At 44.7% G+C, this 25064-nt stretch overlaps 1 protein-coding gene across 4 annotated transcripts in view; it reads left to right on the forward strand.

The window, feature by feature from the left end:
- Nucleotides 1-25064, forward strand: part of PDE2A (phosphodiesterase 2A) — a 456573-nt gene that overhangs the window by 189759 nt on the left and 241750 nt on the right. Inside the window, exon 1 of one of the 4 annotated variants that reach the window (XM_072133793.1) lies at nucleotides 7236-7489. The exons of the other annotated variants lie outside the window; for them this stretch is intronic. Within the exon in view, the coding sequence (XP_071989894.1) occupies nucleotides 7457-7489 (33 nt within the window). The 5' untranslated portion in view covers nucleotides 7236-7456. Of the gene's footprint in view, nucleotides 1-7235; nucleotides 7490-25064 lie in introns of those variants that run through there. 4 annotated transcript variants of the gene reach the window in all.

Below are 25064 nucleotides of genomic sequence, written 5' to 3' on the forward strand. Positions count from 1 at the left end.
ACCATCAGTGAGATTAGTGAATCTAGTAAAGGTTGAGGAGGGTAGATGAAATAGATGCATCTAGTGATTGTAGAATGTTGTGGATAAGATGATCGGGTATAGTGAAGGTAGGCGATGATGGATGAGATGAGTTAGTCTAATGAAGGTTGAGGAAGTTGGCTGAGTGTAAAGAAGAGTGTGGACCATGGGTGAGATAAGTGGGTCTAGAGAAGGTTGAGGTGTGTAGACTAAATGGATGAGGCTAGTAAAGGTTGGGGAGCATAGAGAGATTAATTGGACCATTGAAGGTTAGATCATGGATGATATGGATAATTATAATGAAGGTGAAGGACCATGGTTGAGATGAGTGAGTCTAGTAAAGGTTGAGGACCATGGATGAGATGAATTGGACTAGTTAATGTCAGACCATGGAGGATAAGGATCATTCTAATGAAGGAGGAGGACCATGGGTGAGATGAGTGAGTCTAGTAAAGGTTGAGGACCACGGGTGAGATGAATGAGTCTAGTAAAGGTTGAGGACCACGGGTGAGATGAATGAGTCTAGTGAAGGTTAAGGACCATGGGTGAGATGAGTGAGTCTAGTAAAGGTTGAGGACCACGGGTGAGATGAATGAGTCTAGTAAAGGTTGAGGACCATGGATGAGATGAATGAGTCTAGTGAAGGTTGAGGACCACGGGTGAGATGAATGAGTCTAGTGAAGGTTGAGGACCACGGGTGAGATGAATGAGTCTAGTGAAGGTCGAGGACCACGGGTGAGATGAATGAGTCTAGTGAAGGTTGAGGACCACAGGTGAGATGAATGAGTCTAGTGAAGGTTGAGGACCACGGGTGAGATGAATGAGTCTAGTAAAGGAGGAGGACCACGGGTGAGATGAATGAGTCTAGTGAAGGTTGAGGACCACGGGTGAGATGAATGAGTCTAGTGAAGGTTGAGGACCACGGGTGAGATGAATGAGTCTAGTGAAGGTTGAGGACCACGGGTGAGATGAATGAGTCTAGTAAAGGAGGAGGACCACGGGTGAGATGAATGAGTCTAGTGAAGGTTGAGGACCACGGGTGAGATGAATGAGTCTAGTAAAGGAGGAGGACCACGGGTGAGATGAATGAGTCTAGTAAAGGAGGAGGACCACGGGTGAGATGAATGAGTCTAGTGAAGGATGATGACCATGAATAAGATGAATGCTTCCACTGAAGGGTCTCTTTGAGGAGATGTGGTTAAGTGGATTGGCCTGTGTAGCACTCTCACTAGCGAGTTCCCACTAATTAGTTCCGTCTCATTAGCGAGCACTCATCCTCATTAGTGGTGGCTTCCCTGAGGTGGAGTAATTACTTTAATCTAATTAGTGCCATGCTTCTAATGCTGATGTCATAGCGACACTTAATTAACTCATTCTAGGGCCAGAGGGCAGCGGTGTCATCTCCTCGCTCCATCATCTGAGCTTCATGTCTATGGGGTTTCTGAGAACGCCTGTAACACCTCTTACCTTACCAGTATCAAATTCTCCAATCAGATTGTACAGATCAGATTGCATCATTAATTTAGTCGCTCTCTATTGTCATATTCAGATTCGTCAGTAATTTCTGTCACATGATTATTATCATCATAAGTTACAAGAAGGGATCATACCGCCCCTTACTGCCCCGGCCTCAGGAAATCCACTTATATGAGATCGTATCCTCCCACCTGATGATCAGCTCCATATAATACCGCCTGAGCTATCAACCAATCATACATCTATACTGCGCTGTATCACTGCCAATGGGAAGTGCAGGACCAGACCTCAATAATGATACATTGTATGTCTTATTATAGAAGAGAATCCTGAGAGATCATCTACTGTCATCATACGAGAGTCACTGATCCCCCTGAACATGTATATAGCATCATAGGAGGCAGTATAATAGTAGTTATATTCCTGTACATAGGGGGCAGTATTATAGTAGTTATATTCCTGTACATAGGAGGCAGTATTATAGCAGTTATATTCTTGTACATAGGGGGCAGTATTATAGTAGTTATATAATTGTACATAGGGGGCAGTATTATAGTAGTTATATTCTTGTACATAGGGGGCAGTATTATAGTAGTTATATTCTTGTACATAGGGGGCAGTATTATAGTAGTTATATTCCTGTACATAGGGGGTAGTATTATAGTAATTATATTCCTGTACATAGGAGGCAGTATTATAGTAGTTATATTCATGTACATAGGGGGCAGTATTATAGTAATTATATTCCTGTACATAGGGGGCAGTATTATAGTAATTATATTCCTGTACATAGGGGGTAGTATTATAGTAGTTATATTCTTGTACATAGGGGGCAGTATTATAGTAATTATATTCCTGTACATAGGAGGCAGTATTATAGTAGTTATATTCCTGTACATAGGGGGCAGTATTATAGTAGTTATATTCTTGTACATAGGGGGCAGTATTATAGTAGTTATATTCCAGTACATAGGGTGCAGTATTATAGTAGTTATATTCCTGTACATAGGGGCAGTATTATAGTAGTTATATTCCTGTACATAGGAGGCAGTATTATAGTAGTTATATTCCTGTACATAGGAGGCAGTATTATAGTAGTTATATTCCTGTACATAGGGGACAGTATTATAGTAGTTATATTCTTGTACATAGGGGGCAGTATTATAGTAATTATATTCTTGTACATAGGGGCAGTATTATAGTAGTTATATTCTTGTACATAGGGAGCAGTATTATAGTAGTTATATACTTGTACATAGGGGGCAGTATTATAGTAGTTATATACTTGTACATAGGGGGCAGTATTATAGTAGTTATATTCCTTTACATAGGGGGCAGTATTATAGTAGTTATATTCTTGTACATAGGGGGCAGTATTATAGTAGTTATATTCCTGTACATAGGGGGCAGTATTATAGTAGTTATATTCCTGTACATAGGGGGCAGTATTATAGCAGTTATATTCCTGTACATAGGGGGCAGTATTATAGTAGTTATATTCTTGTACAAAGGGGGCAGTATTATAGTAGTTATATTCTTGTACATAGGGGACAGTATTATAGTAGTTATATTCTTGTACATAGGGGGCAGTATTATAGTAGTTATATTCCTGTACATAGGGGGCAGTATTATAGTAGTTATATTCTTGTACATAGGGGGCGGTATTATAGTAGTTATATTCCTGTACATAGAGGGCGGTATTATAGTAGTTATATTCCTGTACATAGGGGGCAGTATTATAGTAGTTATATTCCTGTACATAGGGGGCAGTATTATAGTAGTTATATTCCTTTACATAGGGGGCAGTATTATAGTAGTTATATTCCTGTGCATAGGGGGCAGTATTATAGTAGTTATATTCTTGTACATTAGGGCAGTATTATAGTAGTTATATTCTTGTACATAGGGGCAGTATTATAGTAGTTATATTCTTGTACATAGGGGGCAGTATTATAGTAGTTATATTCTTGTACATAGGGGGCAGTATTATAGTAGTTATATTCTTGTACATAGGGGGCAGTATTATAGTAGTTATATTCTTGTACATAGGGGGGCAGTATTATAGTAGTTCTATTCTTGTACATAGGGGGCAGTATTATAGTATATTCTTATACATAGGGGGCAGTATTATAGTAGTTATATTCTTGTACATAGGGGCAGTATTATAGTATATTCTTATACATAGGGGGCAGTATTATAGTAGTTATATTCCTTTACATAGGGGGCAGTATTATAGTAGTTATATTCTTATACATAGGGGGCAGTATTATAGTAGTTATATTCCTTTACATAGGGGGCAGTATTATAGTAGTTCTATTCTTGTACATAGGGGGCAGTATTATAGTAGTTATATTCTTGTACATAGGGGGGCAGTATTATAGTAGTTCTATTCTTGTACATAGGGGGCAGTATTATAGTATATTCTTATACATAGGGGGCAGTATTATAGTAGTTATATTCTTGTACATAGGGGCAGTATTATAGTATATTCTTATACATAGGGGGCAGTATTATAGTAGTTATATTCCTTTACATAGGGGGCAGTATTATAGTAGTTATATTCTTATACATAGGGGGCAGTATTATAGTAGTTATATTCCTTTACATAGGGGGCAGTATTATAGTAGTTCTATTCTTGTACATAGGGGGCGGTATTATAGTAGTTCTATTCTTGTACATAGGGGGCAGTATTATAGTAGTTATATTCTTGTACATAGGGGGCAGTATTATAGTAGTTATATTCTTGTACATAGGGGGCAGTATTATAGTAGTTATATTCTTGTACATAGGGGCAGTATTATAGTAGTTATATTCTTGTACATAGGGGGCAGTATTATAGAAGTTATATTCTTGTACATAGGGGGCAGTATTATAGTAGTTATATTCTTGTATATAGAGGGTAGTATTATAATAGTTATATTCTTGTACATAGGGGGGCAGTATTATAGTAGTTCTATTCTTGTACATAGGGGGCAGTATTATAGTAGTTCTATTCTTGTACATAGGGGGCAGTATAATAGTAGTTATATTCCGGTACATAGGGGCAGTATTATAGTAGTTATATTCTTGTACATAGGGGGCAGTATTATAGTAGTTATATTCTTGTACATAGGGGCAGTATTATAGTAGTTATATTCTTGTACATAGGGGGCAGTATTATAGTAGTTATATTCTTGTACATAGGGAGCAGTATTATAGTAGTTATATTCTTGTACATAGGGGGCAGTATTATAGTAGTTATATTCTTGTACTTAGGGGGCAGTATTATAGTAGTTATATTCTTGTACATAGGGGCAGTATTATAGTAGTTATATTCTTGTACATAGGGGGCAGTATTATAGTAGTTATATTCTTGTACATAGGGGGCAGTATTATAGTAGTTATATTCCTGTACATAGAGGGCAGTATTATAGTAGTTATATTCTTGTACATAGGGGCAGTATTATAGTAGTTATATTCTTGTACATAGGGGGCAGTATTATAGTAGTTATATTCTTGTACATAGGGGCAGTATTATAGTAGTTATATTCTTGTATATAGAGGGCAGTATTATAGTAGTTATATTCCTGTACATAGAGGGCAGTATTATAGTAGTTATATTCTTGTACATAGGGGGCAGTATTATAGTAGTTATATTCTTGTTCATAGGGGCAGTATTATAGTAGTTATATTCTTGTACATAGAGGGCAGTATTATAGTAGTTATATTCTTGTACATAGGGGGCAGTATTATAGTAGTTATATTCTTGTACATAGGGGGCAGTATTATAGTAGTTATATTCTTGTACATAGGGGGCAGTATTATAGTAGTTATATTCTTGTACATAGGGGGCAGTATTATAGTAGTTATATTCTTGTACATAGGGGGCAGTATTATAGTAGTTATATTCTTGTACATAGGGGCAGTATTATAGTAGTTATATTCTTGTACATAGGGGGCAGTATTATAGTAGTTATATTCTTGTACATAGGGGCAGTATTATAGTAGTTATATTCTTGTATATAGAGGGCAGTATTATAGTAGTTATATTCTTGTACATAGGGAGCAGTATTATAGTGGTTATATTCTTGTACATAGGGAGCAGTATTATAGTAGTTATATTCTTGTACATAGGGGGCAGTATTATAGTAGTTATATTCTTGTACATAGAGGGCAGTATTATAGTAGTTATATTCTTGTATATAGAGGGCAGTATTATAATAGTTATATTCTTGTACATAGGGGGCAGTATTATAGTAGTTATATTCTTGTACATAGGGGGCAGTATTATAGTAGTTATATTCTTGTATATAGAGGGCAGTATTATAATAGTTATGTTCTTGTACATAGGGGGCAGTATTATAGTAGTTATATTCCTGTACATAGGGGGCAGTATTATAGTAGTTATATTCTTGTACATAGGGGGCAGTATTATAGTAGTTATATTCTTGTACATAGGGGACGGTATTATAGTATTCTGTGCTTCTGCTTTTTCTGTATTTTGTTGTAGGGGGCGACACTGAGCTCTTCTGGTATAGAAGATCATGCACTTTGTAGTGACAGGTGACATTTTTCCTTGGATTATTCGCTGTATTCCGGGGTGTGGAGATCCCTGTGTTCTGTGCTCCTCAGGAATCCTATGAAGCCGGGGCTGGAGGAATGTGAATCCTCTCTATATATGTGCTACAGCTGCTCTGTGTACACGGGGGGTAGACAAATGTTCCATTATAGCGCAGGGGAGGGTGCGGCGGTGGAGAACTACAAGTCTCATTACACTGCAGAGAGATGTGTTACATTACAGCAGTACGATCTTATATTGTCGGTATTGTCACCATTATTAGTCTACAAGTTTGACGGATGATACGATATGTGACAGGTGCACGTCGCCCCCTCCACAAAGTTTGTGTTTATTTCTGTCCCCTTTCATCATAAGGTTCCCTGGCAACCACTTGTTCCCTGTCTGGGTGACTACCATTTGGGACACCATGGAGCAACATTTCCTGAAGTAGTCAGGAGGATTTGTAGACTGCAGCGCCCCTAGTGCTCACACCATAACATTACACCCTGCTATTACACTTTATGGAGTTGGGGGTGACCTAAACCTTACAGGGTAGTATTATTCATACCATTAATATTTGCAAAGTTTTATTTTTTGTTCGTTTCCCCAGCAGGATGATTTACTGTATGCAAATGAGCCTAAGGGGCTCCAGGCTTTATTAACACCTTTGGAGCCCCTTAAGCTCATTTGCATAAAGTTCTTCATCCCGTTGGTAGATGCCCTTTAAAGGGATAAAATATGGAGGCACAATCCTGAGTATGAGACAACCAGCACCCCACTTATTCCCTGATGGGAAGCAGACAGCGCCATTCTCTGTGTAGTGGTCAGAGCAGGGTACTGTACTAGTGATTTAAATAGGAGTGCAGCTGCAGTGACTTAGTTCAGCCACTACACAGAAAGTGGCGCTGTCTCCTTCCTGACCATCTTCTACGAATTTGCTACTGATTGATGGGGTTACAACAGGCTGCACCCCAACATATTAGATACTGAGGACCTAACCCAATATTTTGGGATATTCCCAGTTTAGGTGACCACCATATGACATATGATATCACATCACTCTATCCACTGCCTTCCAGTTTTTTCACTCAGCTTTCCCGGGAGCAGATATTTATCACAAAGATGTCTGACGGCAGAGGGCATCTCAAGGTTTTTAGAAGTTTCAGGGAGACAATGTGGACTGTAGTTGTGCTGGTGACAATGTAGGTCAGGTTCAATGTAACGTCCCTCTAAGGAGAAGAAGCTCAGCCCAGGGCAGGCACAGATGGGTCCCAGCACCGGGCAGGCTCCGTGTCATCCGCCTCTTTCCTGTGCGCTCAGCCCAAGCTTCACCTTCATTTCCTCTCCCTGCTCCGCTGTCACATCGAGTCACTCCGAGCCATGGACTCCACACGTCTGTGACAGCAGCTGCCGGGGACCACCACAATGATGGGCTGCGGAGCCTCCATAGACATTCAGGTAACTTTCTTACCACTTTTGAGGTCTGGGGCGATATGGAGCTCACCCTAAACTCTCCCTGGACTGTATGGGGGCACATTCCGGGCAGTGCCCACTGATAACAATGTTGCAGTTGTGTTCTACTTTGTGCCTTTGCTGTTATTTTGGTCTTTTCTTGGACCCGTTGATTCCTGGGGTCCACCCTGGTGGTCTGTAGTCAGACATAGACAGTATGTGACATTGTGTAGCTTTTTGTTGTATCTGGCTACTACACACTGTATCAGCGGGCAGAGCCGGGCATTGCTGAGGATCCATTCCCGGGCACAACCTCTACTGGAATGACATAGCACATACCAGACTGGGGGGGTCGGGAGCTCCATATTTGTGGGGGGTCATCTTACAGGACTGATATAGGAGGTTGTTGTCTGGTTTACAGGATACAAGTTGATGGCAGGTTCTGAAGTTCAAGGGGCACATACTTTATTAGTACATAATGTAGTCGCTGGTCACGTCCTTATTACTGTGTAATGTGGATATGATATGTGTATATGCGGTTCTTATGGGCTGCTGAATGGATCTGATCTTCTCTAAACCCATTTGGACTCCTTTAAATGTCCACATTTTTTTTGTGAAACCTAACCTGAAAGCCGTTCCTGAAGACCCACAAACCTAACCAGAAGCTTTCACCCCAACCCTAATTCTGAAGCCCATTTCTCAAGAAACCAATCTCAAATCCCAAAAAACACCCTGAAACCCAAACTTCAAGACATAGAAACACACACAAAAAAACTCCAAACTCTACTTAAAATCCACACTGAAGACCCAAAACTGAAATCCACTTATTAAGACCTAAGCAGAAGCTTTAACCCTAAAAACCTAATTCTGAAATCCACACTTCGTGGCATGAAATCCAGATCTCACCTGAAGCCAATTTCACAAGAAAACAATCCAAAAACACTGAAACCCAAACTTCAAGATACAAAACCCATCCACAAACCCAACCTGAAATCCACACTTCATGAGTAAACAATGCTTCCTCAAACCATCAGATTATTTAAGAGCTTAACCCAAGCAGAAGTCCAAACCTCAAGACTGTAATCCAGATATCTACCTATTCCTCAAAGCCTACTCAAAATGTTATAGCTCTGACCCCAAATCACAATCTGAGAACCACATCCTGAGGCCAAGCTACATCTATAATTATTCAACTCAAAAATCTGCCCAGAAACCCATGGCTCTAAAACCTCAATCTGGAAATGGCAATTTAGCCAAATAACCACCTTGTAGACCCGAAAAACCCAAATCTCAAAACCTCAACCTCAAATTCACACCTCAAGACCAAAATTCAACCTGAAATCCAAACCTCAAACCCCGCAAAACTGCACAGAAACAAAACACCTGGCAGTGACCCGTGAAGAATCAATTCTAGCCAGGAACCCAAGACTTGAAACTCCACTTGGAACCCATGTCAGATGCCCAAATGTCAAGATCTGAAATCCACCCAAAAATCCAAACGCAACCTACAGCCCATTTCTCAAGACCCAACACTCAACCTCTAAACTAGACCTCGAGATCCACCCACAGGCTGACATCTACAGCTCAGGATTGAAAACCATAAAATCCACCTCCTGATCCATAAAGTTGTCCTCAGTTTAACCCAAAATATACACCTTCAGCCTCAAACCCATATCCACCAATAAGAATTCTATTTCAAGGTCATTCAAGATCCAACCAAAAATCCTGAAGCTAAGCTCAAAACCTGTGACAACCCATGGACCAGACCTGAAGAACAAGACTCTGACTCCACAGCCCTGCAATCTAGAACCTCAAAATCCAAAGCCCCACCAAACTCCCTGTGACTCCTCTACCGGACCCACATAAATTCTGCACCCCAACCAGCACCAAGTGGTCCCAAAATGTCACCTATTGTTTCCTAAGAGTGTAATGCCTCATTTCTCCTGTTGGGGCGCTACAAGACTCCGGCTACCAGACGCCCTCGCTGTATAGTGTTGGTTGGGTTTTGGTTCTAGAATAGTTTTTAGAATCGAATTTTGTTCTTAAAAAGGTTTTTATTGGCTAAAAATATCTGAACAATGGTCCCTCAGTATCTGAATGATGTGGACTGATATCCAAAACCATCACAGAGTATCTGTTCTTAGCATGTTCATACACGGAGGATGGAACAGGAAGCAGACAGCGCCGTGCTCCGTGTAGTGGATCAACCAAGTTATGACAGGTTTTTCCTATTGATATGAATAGGAGCAGTAACCTAGTCTGACCACTACACAGAAAATGGCGCTGTTTTATTCATGTTCCATTCTCTCATTACCAGTTGCTGTTGCTGGGTGTTGGACCTGCACCTGTCTGATAGTCAGAGCCTAATCTATAGATATTTGGTAAACCCCCTTAAAGTGGACCGTTCAGCACCTTACATACGTGGTGAATGCTGTAGGGGCTGCTATGCAGATTCAGGGAATTTTCTTTCTAGCCCCCGCAGTTACTGAGATATCAGTCCCGATATCTGACCATTATAATCCTCTCTACTGCCAGAGAGTAGGTACAGGGAGGGGCGTGTTTTATGCTAATTTTCTCTGACAAGTAGAAGACTAGCATAACACACGCCCCCTCCTCTGCTCCAGCTCCTCCTCTCCGACATTACAGAGGATTATAATGGTCAGATATCTGGACTGATATCTCAGCAGCCATGGAGGCTGGAAAGAAAGTGCTCCTGTTCCCTGTGGAGAAAAGCCATGTCACCCAATGCAGCAGAACTCTCCGCAGATTTGGTGGTGACTGGAGTAGAAGGCTGTGATGATGGTTACTTACCTCACTTCCTATAGATTTTGCAGCTTTCATAACAATGTGACAACATGATATTCAGACCAGTTCTGACCCACGACATCTTTGTGCCATTGCGACAAGTGAATTTAGGTGACGTGGTGTGACTGGCCCCCTGGTAAAGTTTTATTAGCCAATCAGAAGTTTCTATTCCTGCAAATGACTTGTGATGGGTTACTATGGGTGATACATTGTATCGTGTGAGGTCACATGACATGCCTCAGTGTAGTCATGTAGTCAGGTGCTCGGGAGCTCAGAACTTTCTGTGTTTACCCCCTGGCGCCTCTTCTGTGGGTGCAGGCGGGTGACAGACAGACGCCAGATCTGACACCTGGATGTTACCTTAACAATTCTCATCCCGCAGACACAGGGGCCATTATTTACCCCCAAAACTGCGCAAAAGTGTCAGCAAGCAGAAGGCGTCAGGCATGGCAGGCGTAGATGGTACCGGGCGACTCTACCGTCACCGCGGATAATTATGGAGACATGAGGACAAAGTGCAATTATTTTTAGAAGTTCTGTGGAGGGGGCGGCCGGGATTAGAACATTCTACAGCAAAAATGAAATTCCCGTCACAGCTTCCTTTATATCCCTATGACAACACTCATTGCCCCTGGGCCCAGGACCATCAGTGTTGTCCTAGGGACCTGATGTCTAATCTGTGTATGTAGAAAAATATAATACCCAGTCCCCAGACTAGCACTGCAGTAGTCTGGACTCCGCCCCCTGACTTACTGAAGGCGGAGGCTGCCTCTCTGTATCATACTTTATACTGCAGCATTACTTCATAGGGCTCCTCCTCCTGCTGTATTATTCCTGGCCCATGCTATACCCTGCAGCACTGCTCTATAAGGGCACATGTATAATAAGGGGCTCCTCCTCCTGCTGTATTATACCTGCCCCATGTTATACCCTGCAGCACTGCTCTATAAGGCACATGTATGATAAGGGGCTCCTCCTCCTGCTGTATTATTCCTGCCCCATGCTATACCCTGCAGCACTGCTCTATAAGGCACATGTATGATAAGGGGCTCCTCCTCCTGCTGTATTATTCCTGCCCCATGCTATACCCTGCAGCACTGCTCTATAAGGGCACATGTATGATAAAGAGCTCCTCCTGCTGTATTATACCTGCCCCATGCTATACCCTGCAGCACTGCTCTATAAGGGCACATGTATGATAAGGGGCTCCTCCTCCTGCTGTATTATTCCTGCCCCATGCTATACCCTGCAGCACTGCTCTATAAGGGCACATGTATGATAAAGAGCTCCTCCTGCTGTATTATACCTGCCCCATGCTATACCCTGCAGCACTGCTCTATAAGGGCACATGTATGATAAAGAGCTCCTCCTGCTGTATTATACCTGCCCCATGCTATACCCTGCAGCACTGCTCTATAAGGGCACATGTATAATAAGGGGCTCCTCCTCCTGCTGTATTATACCTGCCCCATGCTATACCCTGCAGCACTGCTCTATAAGGGCACATGTATGATAAGGGGCTCCTCCTGCTGTATTATACCTGCCCCATGCTATACCCTGCAGCACTGCTCTATAAGGGCACATGTATGATAAGGGGCTCCTCCTCCTGCTGTATTATACCTGCCCCATGCTATACCCTGCAGCGCTGCTCTATAGGGGCACATGTATGATAAGGGGCTCCTCCTCCTGCTGTATTATTCCTGCCCCATACTATACCCTGCAGCACTGCTCTATAAGGACACATGTATGATAAGGGGCTCCTCCTGCTGTATTATTCCTGCCCCATGCTATACCCTGCAGCACTGCTCTATAAGGACACATGTATGATAAGGGGCTCCTCCTGCTGTATTATTCCTGCCCCATGCTTTACCCTGCAGCGCTGCTCTATAGGGGCACATGTATGATAAGGGGCTCCTCCTCCTGCTGTATTATTCCTGCCCCATACTATACCCTGCAGCACTGCTCTATAAGGACACATGTATGATAAGGGGCTCCTCCTGCTGTATTATTCCTGCCCCATGCTATACCCTGCAGCACTGCTCTATAAGGGCACATGTATGATAAGGGGCTCCTCCTGCTGTATTATTCCTGCCCCATGCTATACCCTGCAGCACTGCTCTATAAGGGCACATGTATGATAAGGGGCTCCTACTCTTGCTGTATTATTCCTGCCCCATGCTATACCCTGCAGCACTGCTCTATAAGGGCACATGTATGATAAAGAGCTCCTCCTGCTGTATTATACCTGCCCCATGCTATACCCTGCAGCGCTGCTCTATAAGGGCACATGTATGATAAGGGGCTCCTCCTCCTGCTGTATTATACCTGCCCCATGCTATACCCTGCAGCACTGCTCTATAAGGGCACATGTATGATAAGGGGCTCCTCCTGCTGTATTATTCCTGCCCCATGCTATACCCTGCAGCACTGCTCTATAAGGGCACATGTGTGACAAGGGGCTCCTCCTGCTGTATTATACCTGCCCCATGTTATACCCTGCAGCACTGCTCTATAAGGCACATGTATGATAAGGGGCTCCTCCTCCTGCTGTATTATTCCTGCCCCATGCTATACCCTGCAGCGCTGCTCTATAAGGGCACATGTATGATAAAGAGCTCCTCCTGCTGTATTATACCTGCCCCATGCTATACCCTGCAGCGCTGCTCTATAAGGGCACATGTATGATAAAGAGCTCCTCCTGCTGTATTATACCTGCCCCATGCTATACCCTGCAGCGCTGCTCTATAAGGGCACATGTATGATAAAGAGCTCCTCCTGCTGTATTATACCTGCCCCATGCTATACCCTGCAGCACTGCTCTATAAGGACACATGTATGATAAGGGGCTCCTCCTGCTGTATTATTCCTGCCCCATGCTATACCCTGCAGCACTGCTCTATAAGGGCACATGTATGATAAGGGGCTCCTCCTCCTGCTGTATTATTCCTGCCCCATGCTATACCCTGCAGCACTGCTCTATAAGGACACATGTATGATAAGGGGCTCCTACTCTTGCTGTATTATTCCTGCCCCATGCTATACCCTGCAGCACTGCTCTATAAGGGCACATGTATGATAAGGGGCTCCTCCTCCTGCTGTATTATACCTGCCCCATACTATACCCTGCAGCACTGCTCTATAAGGGCACATGTATGATAAGGGGCTCCTCCTGCTGTATTATTCCTGCCCCATGTTATACCCTGCAGCACTGCTCTATAAGGCACATGTATGATAAGGGGCTCCTACTCTTGCTGTATTATTCCTGCCCCATGCTTTACCCTGCAGCGCTGCTCTATAAGGGCACATGTATGATAAGGGGCTCCTCCTCCTGCTGTATTATTCCTGCCCCATGCTATACCCTGCAGCACTGCTCTATAAGGGCACATGTGTGACAAGGGGCTCCTCCTGCTGCTTTACCCTGCAGCACTGCTCTATAAGGGCACATGTATGACAAGGGGCTCCTCCTGCTGCTTTACCCTGCAGCACTGCTCTATAAGGGCACATGTATGATAAGGGGCTCCTCCTGCTGTATTATTCCTGCCCCATGCTATACCCTGCAGCACTGCTCTATAAGGGCACATGTATGACAAGGGGCTCCTCCTGCTGCTTTACCCTGCAGCACTGCTCTATAAGGGCACATGTGTGACAAGGGGCTCCTCCTGCTGCTTTACCCTGCAGCTCGGTGTCTTGTGCCCGGCCCTGTGTATAAGCAGCCGCCCTGCAGGAGGTGGGTACACAGAAAGGGGCTTACAAATCTACGACAGCCCTGTATTTATCATTATTGTCGCCCAGAGATGTTCAGGAAATCCTAGAGCAGAGGAAGCCCCCCGCTGCTGACCGGGGGTGGGGGCACCTTACAAGACGTCCTGTCAGCAGCCTAAGTGTCTCAGGAAACCAGCGTCCAGTCCTCTGTCATGGCCGCCCCCTCATTAGGGTCACTCGTCAGCCATGGCGGTGCCCCCTGGTGCGGAGCGTGCCCAGAGGACCCCAGAAGTGATGGAACTTTCTATGTTATATTGTGTTTACTTTATTCAGTATTTCTACTTGCTGTCAGTGAATGGAAATTTTTATATTTAAGTATTTTAATTAAAGATCTTCTCGTGCCCCCATGACAGCACTTCTCGAAATAATGGCTGGTGTTATGTAGTGTTGTGGCGTCCCTATGATAACACTGACGGCTCCAGGCCTGTCTCCTGGCACTATGGCAGCCTGCCATCCGTGATGTCACACCCTGCATAGTACAACTACCCATGATGTCATCACCCGCCACAAGCCCCGCCCATCACTGGTCCTGGCGGCTGACAATCACCCCACAGGGAATCCCTCGTCTCCACCGAACAATGAGGGGAAAATCACATCCATTGTGTAAGAGGCGGAATTATCCAAACTTCAAAAGACAAAGAAAGTCAGAAGAAGGAAGACAGATCAGGAGGGGGCAACCATCTACAGAGACCCCCGACCCTTCTATCTATCCCCTATCTATCTATCTATCTATCTATCTATCTCCTATCTATCTATCTATCTATCTATCTCATATCTATCTATCTCATATCTATCTCATATCTATCTATCTCATATCTATCTATCTATCTATCTATCTATCTATCTATCCATCCATCTATCTATCTATCTATCTCATATCTATCTATCTATATATCTATCTATCTATCTATCTATCTATCTATCTATCTATCCATCCATCTATCTATCTATCTCATATCTATCTATCTATATATCTATCTATCTATCTCATATCTATCTATCTCATATCTATCTCATATCTATCTATCTCATATCTATCTATCTATCTATCTATCTATCTATCTATCTATCTCATATCTATCTATCTCATATCTATCTCATATCTATCTATCTCATATCTATCTATCTATCTAACTATCTATCTATCTCATATCTATCTATCATCTATCTATCTATCTATCTATCTATCTATCTATCTCATATCTATCTATCTCATATCTATCTATCTAGAAAAAAGAAAAGTTCAAGCAGCATAGCAATTGTTGAAAAATAGTTAGCCAAACAAAGCTGATAGTGTGCAAAGCCGTAATGGGTCCTGGCCATGAAAAGGACCCTCCAATAACCAAATGACGAAAAGGCAGCACAAAAATTGGGTGAAAAAACGGTGGTTTAATCCATAAAAGACGACGTTTCGGCTTGTGAGCCTTTCTCAAGACTTGAGAAAGGCTCACAAGCCGAAACGTCGTCTTTTATGGATTAAACCACCGTTTTTTCACCCAATTTTTGTGCTGCCTTTTCGTCATCTATCTATCTATCTATCTATCTCATATCTATCTATCTATCTCCTATCTATCTATCTATCTATCTATCTATCTATCTATCTCATATCTATCTATCTCCTATCTATCTATCTATCTATCTATCTATCTATCTATCTATCTATCTATCTATCTATCTATCTATCTCCTATCTATCTATCTCATATCTATCTATCTATCTATCTATCTATCTATCTATCTATCTCATATCTATCTCATATCTATCTATCTATCTCATATCTATCTATCTCATATCTATCTATCTATCTCATATCTATCTATCTATCTCATATCTATCTATCTCATATCTATCTCATATCTATCTATCTATCTATCTATCTCCTATCTATCTATCTATCTATCTCATATCTATCATCTATCTATCTCCTATCTATCATCTATCTATCTATCTATCTATCTATCTATCTATATCATATCTATCTATCTCATATCTATCTATCTATCTACCTATCTCTTATCTATCTCATATCTATCTATCTATCTATCTATCTATCTATCTATCTATCCATCTATCCATCTATCCATCAGTCTCTCCTAGGTCTTACACCTCTGGCAGTGAGGGAGTTAATGGCTATTTGTAGAATATTCCCATATTTCCCTTGTAGCAGAGTTACCCTTTAGTAAATGTCACATTGTGTCCAGCGGTGGAGATAAGAGGTATCAGGAGGAGCAGGAGGGGCCCTGGCGCTGCCACGCGTCTCTGCCACTGGGCAATTACACCGTCATCTGTGATTACACTGACAATGTGCGGGGCTGGGATAGAGCAGGAGGTGTCACGGGGGGTCTCTACATTAGAGCAGAATAGTGAGTGCAGCTCTGCAGTATGGCCTGGGATGAGTATAGTGCAGCCTCCGGTACAGATGTGATGGGTTTATAGGTGTGTAATGTTCTGTCCTGCCTGTGCACAGCTCAGGTATCAGGTAAACACGATGATATGGATACAGGACGCTTGCTGTGCTGCGGAGCTGCGGCCGTGCGTGTCCGCCATATAAAACCGCCTGACCGTAAACTTTATGTGTATTTACCCTGTGAGTAAACCGAAATGAGGCGCCGGGTTATTGTTTTGTGCTGTTGACATCTGCCACAAGTGAAGGATATATATATATATATATATATATATATATATATATATATATATATATATATCTCACAGGAGCGACTGGTGGCTTATGGGTTAGATATCAGAGTCATTCACTGGCAGGAAGCAGAGATGTTGGAAATGGCAACAAAGTAGAATTGTAACATTTGTATTAGAATTTTAATTACACTCTAACTTTAACACTCTGTCCGCATGCGCTGGTGATGATGGAAGGGTTAATCTGAGAATGTTTTTTTGGAAAGGTTAACCTGTCATTGTGTGTCTGGCTCCGCTGTAACATCATTCAGCCCCGCAGCGGATGTTGCACTCTTAAAGGGATCATGGCATCAGCTCAGCCGCATTAGATATTCCGGCTTCCTTGTTATGTGCAAGGTAGATGTCACTGTGATGTCACTGTGATGTCACCATCTATGATGATATTATAGCGGCACTGGGTCATCATTTTAACGTCTCAGTGTTAGCCTCTTTGTACCCTGATGACATCACTGTGATGTCACCATCTTTGAACCACGATTACACCATTGTGATGTCACAATCTTTGCACTGTGATGTCACCATGATGTCATCAGTGTTGCCACTTTAGACCGACCACAAGAGGGGAACGGGTTGGAGATTTTCTTGCCGGCGCTGTGATGTCACTACGTTGCTCATGTGATGTCACAATGAGTCCACTGTTCTGTCTTCTTCTCCAGTTGATGATGTCACCATCAAAGAATCTTGATGTCATTGTGAGGTCACAGTGCTCCAGTGTCGCAGTGTAGGTCACTCCCGTGTCATCACCTTGACCCTGTGAGGTCACCGTGTTGCGCTCTGATCTTATCATCTTGTTTATTTAGCACAAACATTTTAGGACTGTGTTGTAGCCATTTTTGGTTGTTGATGTCACCATGTAGAAAGTGTGACATCACAATGATGTCATTGTAACCCTGTGACGTTCCCATGTTCCATCCTGTGTAGTATCTTCTGCTCCCCATGGCACAGCACCAGTCTGAGCAGGTGAGTGGGTGAGGCTGGCACCATCACTACTGATCAGTGCCCATGCTGCCAGGGGTCATACTTGCCTTACAGTGTGGCATCAGGAGACTGGGATCTGCAGAGCATCGCTCCTTATACACAGCATCAGGGTGTTATATATAACTCAGCTTTCCCATAATCCAGAACGGTGCATGTGCTTGGTTACCTAGCAGGGTGGCACATTAGGTGTCAGGGCTCGGGGACAGCTGGGTGGCAGCGCCTGTCAAGCATCAGTGTGTTTTGTAGTGTCCTGGTGCCGCAGCCACGGAGGAGAGAGTCTGCGCTCTGATGTATGAGACCAGACTGACAGATGCAGATGTGGCCCCGGGGCCCCCGCTCTGCCGCCGATCATATGTTTCCCTGACAGAAAGAGACGCTGCAGTTTATTAAAGGGCTCCTCCAGCTACAGGATGTCTCACCAGTATATCTATACCTCCTGTGCTGTCTCTTCGTCCTGTGCTGTCACTGTGTGCAGTCTCTTCCTCCTGTGCAGTCTCTTCCCCCTGTGCAGTCACTGTACAGTCTCTGCCTCTTATGCAGTCACTGTGTGCAGTCTCTTCCTCCTGTGCAGTCTCTTCCCCCTGTGCAGTCACTATGTGCAGTCTCTTCATCTTATGCAGTCACGGTGTGCAGTCTCTTCCCCCTGTGCAGTCTCTTCCCCCTGTGCAGTCACTGTGCGCAGTCTCTTCATCTTATGCAGTCACTGTGTGCAGTCTCTTCCTCCTGTGCAGTCACTGTGTGCAGTCTTTTCCTCCTGTGCAGTCACTGTATGCAGTCTCTTCGACCTGTGCAGTCACTGTGTGCAGTCTCTTCCCTCTGTACAGTCTCTTCCACCTGTGCAGTCACTGTGTGCAGTCTCTTCCACCTGTGCAGTCACTGTGTGCAGTCTCTTCCACCTGTGCAGTCACTGTGTGCAGTCTCTTCCCTCTGTACAGTCTCTTCCACCTGTGCAGTCACTGTGTGCAGTCTCTTCCACCTGTGCAGTCACTGTGTGCAGTCTCTTCCACCTGTGCAGTCAGTGTGTGCAGCCTCTTCCCTCTGTACAGCTCTTCCACCTGTGCAGTCACTGTGTGCAGTCTCTTCCACCTGTGCAGTCACTGTGTGCAGTCTCTTCCCTCTGTACAGTCTCTTCCACCTGTGCAGTCACTGTGTGCAGTCTCTTCCACCTGTGCAGTCACTGTGTGCAGTCTCTTCCTCCTGTGCAGTCACTGTGTGCAGTCTCTTCGACCTGTGCAGTCACTGTGTGCAGTCTCTTCCTCCTGTGCAGTCACTGTGTGCAGTCACTGTGTGCAGTCTCTTCCTCCTGTGCAGTCACTGTGTGCAGTCTCTTCGACCTGTGCAGTCACTGTGTGCAGTCTCTTCCCTCTGTACAGTCTTTTCCACCTGTGCAGTCACTGTGTGCAGTCTCTTCCTCCTGTGCAGTCACTGTGTGCAGTCTCTTTCCCCTGTGCAGTCTCTTCCTCCTGTGCAGTCACTCTGTGCAGTCTCTTCCTCCTGTGCAGTCTCTTCCACCTGTGCAGTCACTGTGTGCAGTCTCTTCCCTCTGTACAGTCTCTTCTACCTGTGCAGTCACTGGGGCACATTTACTAAGGGTCCGCAGCCGCGAATCCGTCGGGCTTTTCCCGAATATTTCCGCTTTGCGCTGTATTTCACGGGATTGTGGCGCACGCGATAGATTTTTGGCGCAATCGCGCCGACTTTCGCGCGACAGAAATGGGGGGGGCGTGGCCACCGGACAACCCGAAGGATTCGGAAAAACCGCAGTATTTAAAAAGCCATTTGTGTCGCAAGATCAAGCACTCACATACACCGGAAAAAAGCAGGTGAACTTCGGCGGACCTCGGCGCAGCAGCGACACTTGGTGAATATCGGCGCATGGACCTTAGTGAATCCTGGCAGAACCCGAATCTGCGCCGGAGAACCCACCGCTGGATCGCGACTGGACCGGGTAAGTAAATGTGCCCCACTGTGTGCAGTCTCTTCCTCCTGTGCAGTCACTGTGTGCCCACTCTTCCTCCTGTGCAGTTACTGTGTGCAGTCTCTTCCTCCTGTGCAGTCACTGTGTGCAGTCTCTTCCTCCTGTGCAGTTACTGTGTGCAGTCTCTTTCCCCTGTGCAGTCTCTTCCTCCTGTGCAGTCACTGTGTGCAGTCTCTTTCCCCTGTGCAGTCTCTTCCTCCTGTGCAGTCACTGTGTGCAGTCTCTTTCCCCTGTGCAGTCTCTTCCTCCCGTGCAGTCACTGTGTGCAGTCTCTTTCTCCTGTGCAATCACAGTGTGCAGTCTCTTTCTCCTGTGCAGTCACTGTGTGCCCACTCTTCCTCCTGTGCAGTTACTGTGTGCAGTCTCTTCCTCCTGTGCAGTCACTGCGTGCAGTATCTTTCTCCTGTGCAGTTACTGTGTGCAGTCTCTTCCTCCTGTGCAGTCACTGTGTGCAGTCTCTTTCCCCTGTGCAGTCTCTTCCTCCCGTGCAGTCACTGTGTGCAGTCTCTTTCTCTTGCTCCTCTCACCTCTCAGTCGGTGTGGGGTGTAAGAGCGTCCCAGCAGCACAGAGTGTTTCTGCACAGCTTATGTTACCGGCCGATGTCTTCTGATAACTGATCACCAGTAGCTGCAGTGACCCCCGTGTACCGGGGTCTCCAGTCCCTATCGTTGTTCTGTAGGGACTCCTTGCTCCTCGCTACTTTTTGAGTTAGTGTCAGTCTTTACTGTTTTGAACCTGGTGGCTCAGGATGAACAAAACTGTTGTTTTTGTTGCCTTTAATCAGTGAGATAAATAATCACCGTCCCTTTAATAGACACAAAAGTGTAAGTGTGAACTGGCGCTTCCTGCCATTATTCTCCGTGATGAAACTTTCTTGTTCCTCGTCGGTTCAAGGTCGCGGTGCAGCCGAGTAGCTGCCATTTCCTGCGCCGCTCTCCGTGGAGTTGGCGGCCAGTTACACTCGCTGGAGCTGCGGACAGAGGGAAGCGGATGGCGGATATTTCCATGGTTAACAATAGGGACATCAACAGGAAACGGCCTTGACACGGGCAGCAGTTATAGCGGAGAAGCAAGCGGGATGGACCCAGAGCAAGCGGGATGGACCCAGAGCAAGCAGGATGGACCCAGAGCAAGCGGGATGGACCTAGAGCAAGAGGGAGAGACCCAGAGCAAGAGGGATAGACCCAGAGTAAGAGGGATAGACCTAGAACAAGAGGGATGTACCCAGAGCAAGCGGGATGGACCCAGAGCAAGCGGGATGGACCCAGAGCAAGCGGGATGGACCCAGAGCAAGCGGGATGGACCCAGAGCAAGAGGGAGAGACCTAGAGTAAGAAGGAGAGACCCAGAGCAAGCAGGATAAACCTAGAGCAAGAAGGATAGACCCAGAGCAAGAGGGATAGACCCAGAGCAAGAGGGATAGACCCAGAGCAAGAGGGATAGACCCAGAGCGAGAGGGATAGACCCAGAGCGAGAGGGATAGACCCAGAGCGAGAGGGATAGACCCAGAGCGAGAGGGATAGACCCAGAGCGAGAGGGATAGACCCAGAGCGAGAGGGATAGACCCAGAGCGAGAGGGATAGACCCAGAGCGAGAGGGATAGACCCAGAGCGAGAGGGATAGACCCAGAGCGAGAGGGATAGACCCAGAGCGAGAGGGATAGACCCAGAGCGAGAGGGATAGACCCAGAGCGAGAGGGATAGACCCAGAGCGAGAGGGATAGACCCAGAGCGAGAGGGATAGACCCAGAGCGAGAGGGATAGACCCAGAGCGAGAGGGATAGACCCAGAGCAAGTGGTATAGACCCAGAGCAAGTGGTATAGACCCAGAGCAAGTGGTATAGACCCAGAGCAAGTGGTATAGACCCAGAGCAAGTGGTATAGACCCAGAGCAAGTGGTATAGACCCAGAGCAAGTGGTATAGACCCAGAGCAAGTGGTATAGACCCAGAGCAAGTGGTATAGACCCAGAGCAAGTGGTATAGACCCAGAGCAAGTGGTATAGACCCAGAGCAAGTGGTATAGACCCAGAGCAAGTGGTATAGACCCAGAGCAAGTGGTATAGACCCAGAGCAAGTGGTATAGACCCAGAGCAAGTGGGATAGACCCAGAGCAAGTGGGATAGACCCAGAGCAAGTGGGATAGACCTAGAGCAAGAAGGATGTACCCAGAGCAAGCGGGATAGACCTAGAGCAAGAGGGATAGACCCAGAGCAAGAGGGATAGACCCAGAGCAAGAGGGATAGACCCAGAGCAAGAGGGATAGACCCAGAGCAAGAGGGATAGACCCAGAGCAAGAGGGATAGACCCAGAGCAAGAGGGATAGACCCAGAGCAAGTGGTATAGACCTTGAACAAGTGGGATAGACCCAGAGTAAGCGAGATAAACCAAGAAAAAGCGGGATAGACCCAGAGCAATCGGGATAGACCCAGAGCAATTGGAATAGACCCAGGGCAAGCGGGATAAACCCAGAGAAAGCGGGATAGACCCTAGAGCAAGAGTGCTAGACCCAAAACAAGTGGTATAGACCCAGAACAAGCGGTATAGACCCAGAGCAAGCGGGATAGACCCAGAACAAGAGGGATGGACCAATAACAAGCGGGATAGACCCAGAGCAAACTGTATAAACTCAGAGCAAGTGGGATAGACCCAGAGCAAGCAGGATAGCGCCAAAGCTAGCGGTATAGAACTAGAGCAAGCGGTATAAACCCAGAGAAAATGGGATAGACCCAGTGCAAGTGGCATAATTCCAGAGAAAGCGGGATAGACCTAGAGCAAGCATTATAAACCCAGAGCAAGCGGCATAGACCCAGAGCAGGCGGTATAGACCCAGAGTAAGCGGTGTAGACCCAGAGCAGGCGGTATAGACCCAGGGCAGGCGGTATAGACCCAGAGCAGGCGGTATAGACCCAGAGCAGGCGGTATAGACCCAGAGCAGGCGGTATAGACCCAGAGTAAGCGGTATAGACCCAGAGTAAGCGGTATGGACCCAGAGTAAGCGGTATGGACCCAGAGTAAGCGGTATAGACCCAGAAGAAACAAGATAAACTTAGAGCAAGAGGGATAAGCCCACAGCAAGCATTATAGTCCCAAAGCAAGTGGGACAGACCCAGAACAAGTTGGATGAACCCAGTGCAAGTGACACTCAAGCCTTTCTATACTATGTGGAACATTCTATATCTATACCATAAATATTTACCTCTACTTTACTTTTACTCTCATATTGCTACTTTGTTACATTGTGTCGTACTCCAGCCACATCCCGAACTGCAGTCAGAATCACGCAAATTCTAATAACTGAAGTGCAGAGCATTATGGGAGCTCAATCACTCGCCTCTGCGTTCTATGGCACAGAAGTACGATGTGCAGGTATACTCCAGTCACATCCAGAGCTGTGCTCAGAATTTTGGATTGCAGGGTAGTATGGGAGCTCAGTCAGGGGGTCTCTGGTTTTCTGACATGCTGCAGGTTTGTGATGTGTATATAGAGAATTTTTTTTTTATAATTTGGCCAATCCCTTTAAGTCTGTTGCAAAAACTGTAAATGCAGCTCTATATGTGACCGGAGTAGAGGATATAATCTATAGCAGAATTATGAATGCTGCTCTGAAGGTGATGTGACTATGACAGGTCCTCTTGCACCTAGGAGCAGTATTGTAGGTTGTTGCAAGGGCAGCTGGCAGGACTATAAATGCAGCTCTGTGTGTGACTGGAGTAGAGGATATAATATATAGCAGAATTATGAATGCTGCTCTGAAGGTGATGTGACTATGACAGGTCCTCTTGCACCTAGGAGCAGTATTTGTTGCAAGTGCAGCTGGCAGGACTATAAATGCAGCTGTATGTGTGACTGGAGTAGAGGATATAATATATAGCAGAATTATGAATGCTGCTCTGGAGGTGATGTGACTATGACAGGTCCTCTTGCACCTAGGAGCAGTATTGTAGGTTGTTGCAAGGGCAGCTGGCAGGACTATAAATGCAGCTCTATGTGTGACTGGAGTAGAGGATATAATATATAGCAGAATAATGAATGCTGCTCTGGAGGTGAGGTGGCTATAACACATATTATTGTACATAGGAGCAGGGGTGGATTATGACTGCCATGGGCTATGAGCTCTATGTATATTATAGCCCCTACGAGTCTGGAATCACTCCCTACATGTGGTGCTAGGATCAGCTTCTCGGGGAATGGAGCAGTCTATCCGCGCAGACATCGGGTTCCAGCAGCTCACGTAGGGTTAACGGTACGAGGCAGCCTGCGGATTTATGACCAGAGAGGTGGTGGTAATACAAAGCCTCATAAAAAATAATGGCCGCAGCGTCCACCAGATGTCATTATTATTTATGACCGTCAGAGGAGGCAGCCGAGAGAATAATACACCAAGACTGATGGAGAGGAGAGAGGTCTACAGACAGGCCTCACCTAATACCGCCACATAAATCACAGGACAACTACTGCTATACTGTGTCACCCCAAGCACAAGGCAAGATTACTACATAGCAGCCGTATCATAGGGGTTATATTCTTGTACATAGGGGGCAGTATTATAGTAGTTATATTCCTGTACATAGGGGGCAGTATTATTGTAGTTATATTCTTGTACATAGGGGGCAGTATTATAGTTGTTATATTCTTGTACATAGGGGGCAGTATTATAGTAGTTATATTCTTGTACATAGGGGCAGTATTATAGTAGTTATATTCTTGTACATAGGGGGCAGTATTATAGTAGTAATATTCTTGTACATAGGGGGTAGTATTATAGTAGTTATATTCTTGTACATAGGGGGCAGTATTATAGTAGTTATATTCTTGTACATAGGAGGCAGTATTATTGTAGTTATATTCCTGTACATAGGGGCAGTATTATAGTAGTTATATTCCTGTACATAGGGGGCAGTATTATAGTAGTTATATTCCTGTACATAGGGGGCAGTATTATTGTAGTTATATTCTTGTACATAGGGGGCAGTATTATAGTAGTTATATACTTGTACATAGGAGGCAGTGTTATAGTAGTTATATTCTTGTACATAGGGGGCAGTATTATAGTAGTTATATTCTTGTACATAGGGGGCAGTATTATAGTAGTTATATTCTTGTACATAGGGGGCAGTATTATAGTAGTTATATTCCTGTACATAGGGGGCAGTATTATTGTAGTTATATTCTTGTACATAGGGGGCAGTATTATAGTTGTTATATTCTTGTACATAGGGGGCAGTATTATAGTAGTTATATTCTTGTACATAGGGGCAGTATTATAGTAGTTATATTCTTGTACATAGGGGGCAGTATTATAGTAGTAATATTCTTGTACATAGGGGGTAGTATTATAGTAGTTATATTCTTGTACATAGGGGG

Source organism: Engystomops pustulosus, chromosome 2, assembly GCF_040894005.1.
Source record: "Engystomops pustulosus chromosome 2, aEngPut4.maternal, whole genome shotgun sequence".
NCBI classification, from domain to species: domain Eukaryota; kingdom Metazoa; phylum Chordata; class Amphibia; order Anura; family Leptodactylidae; genus Engystomops; species Engystomops pustulosus.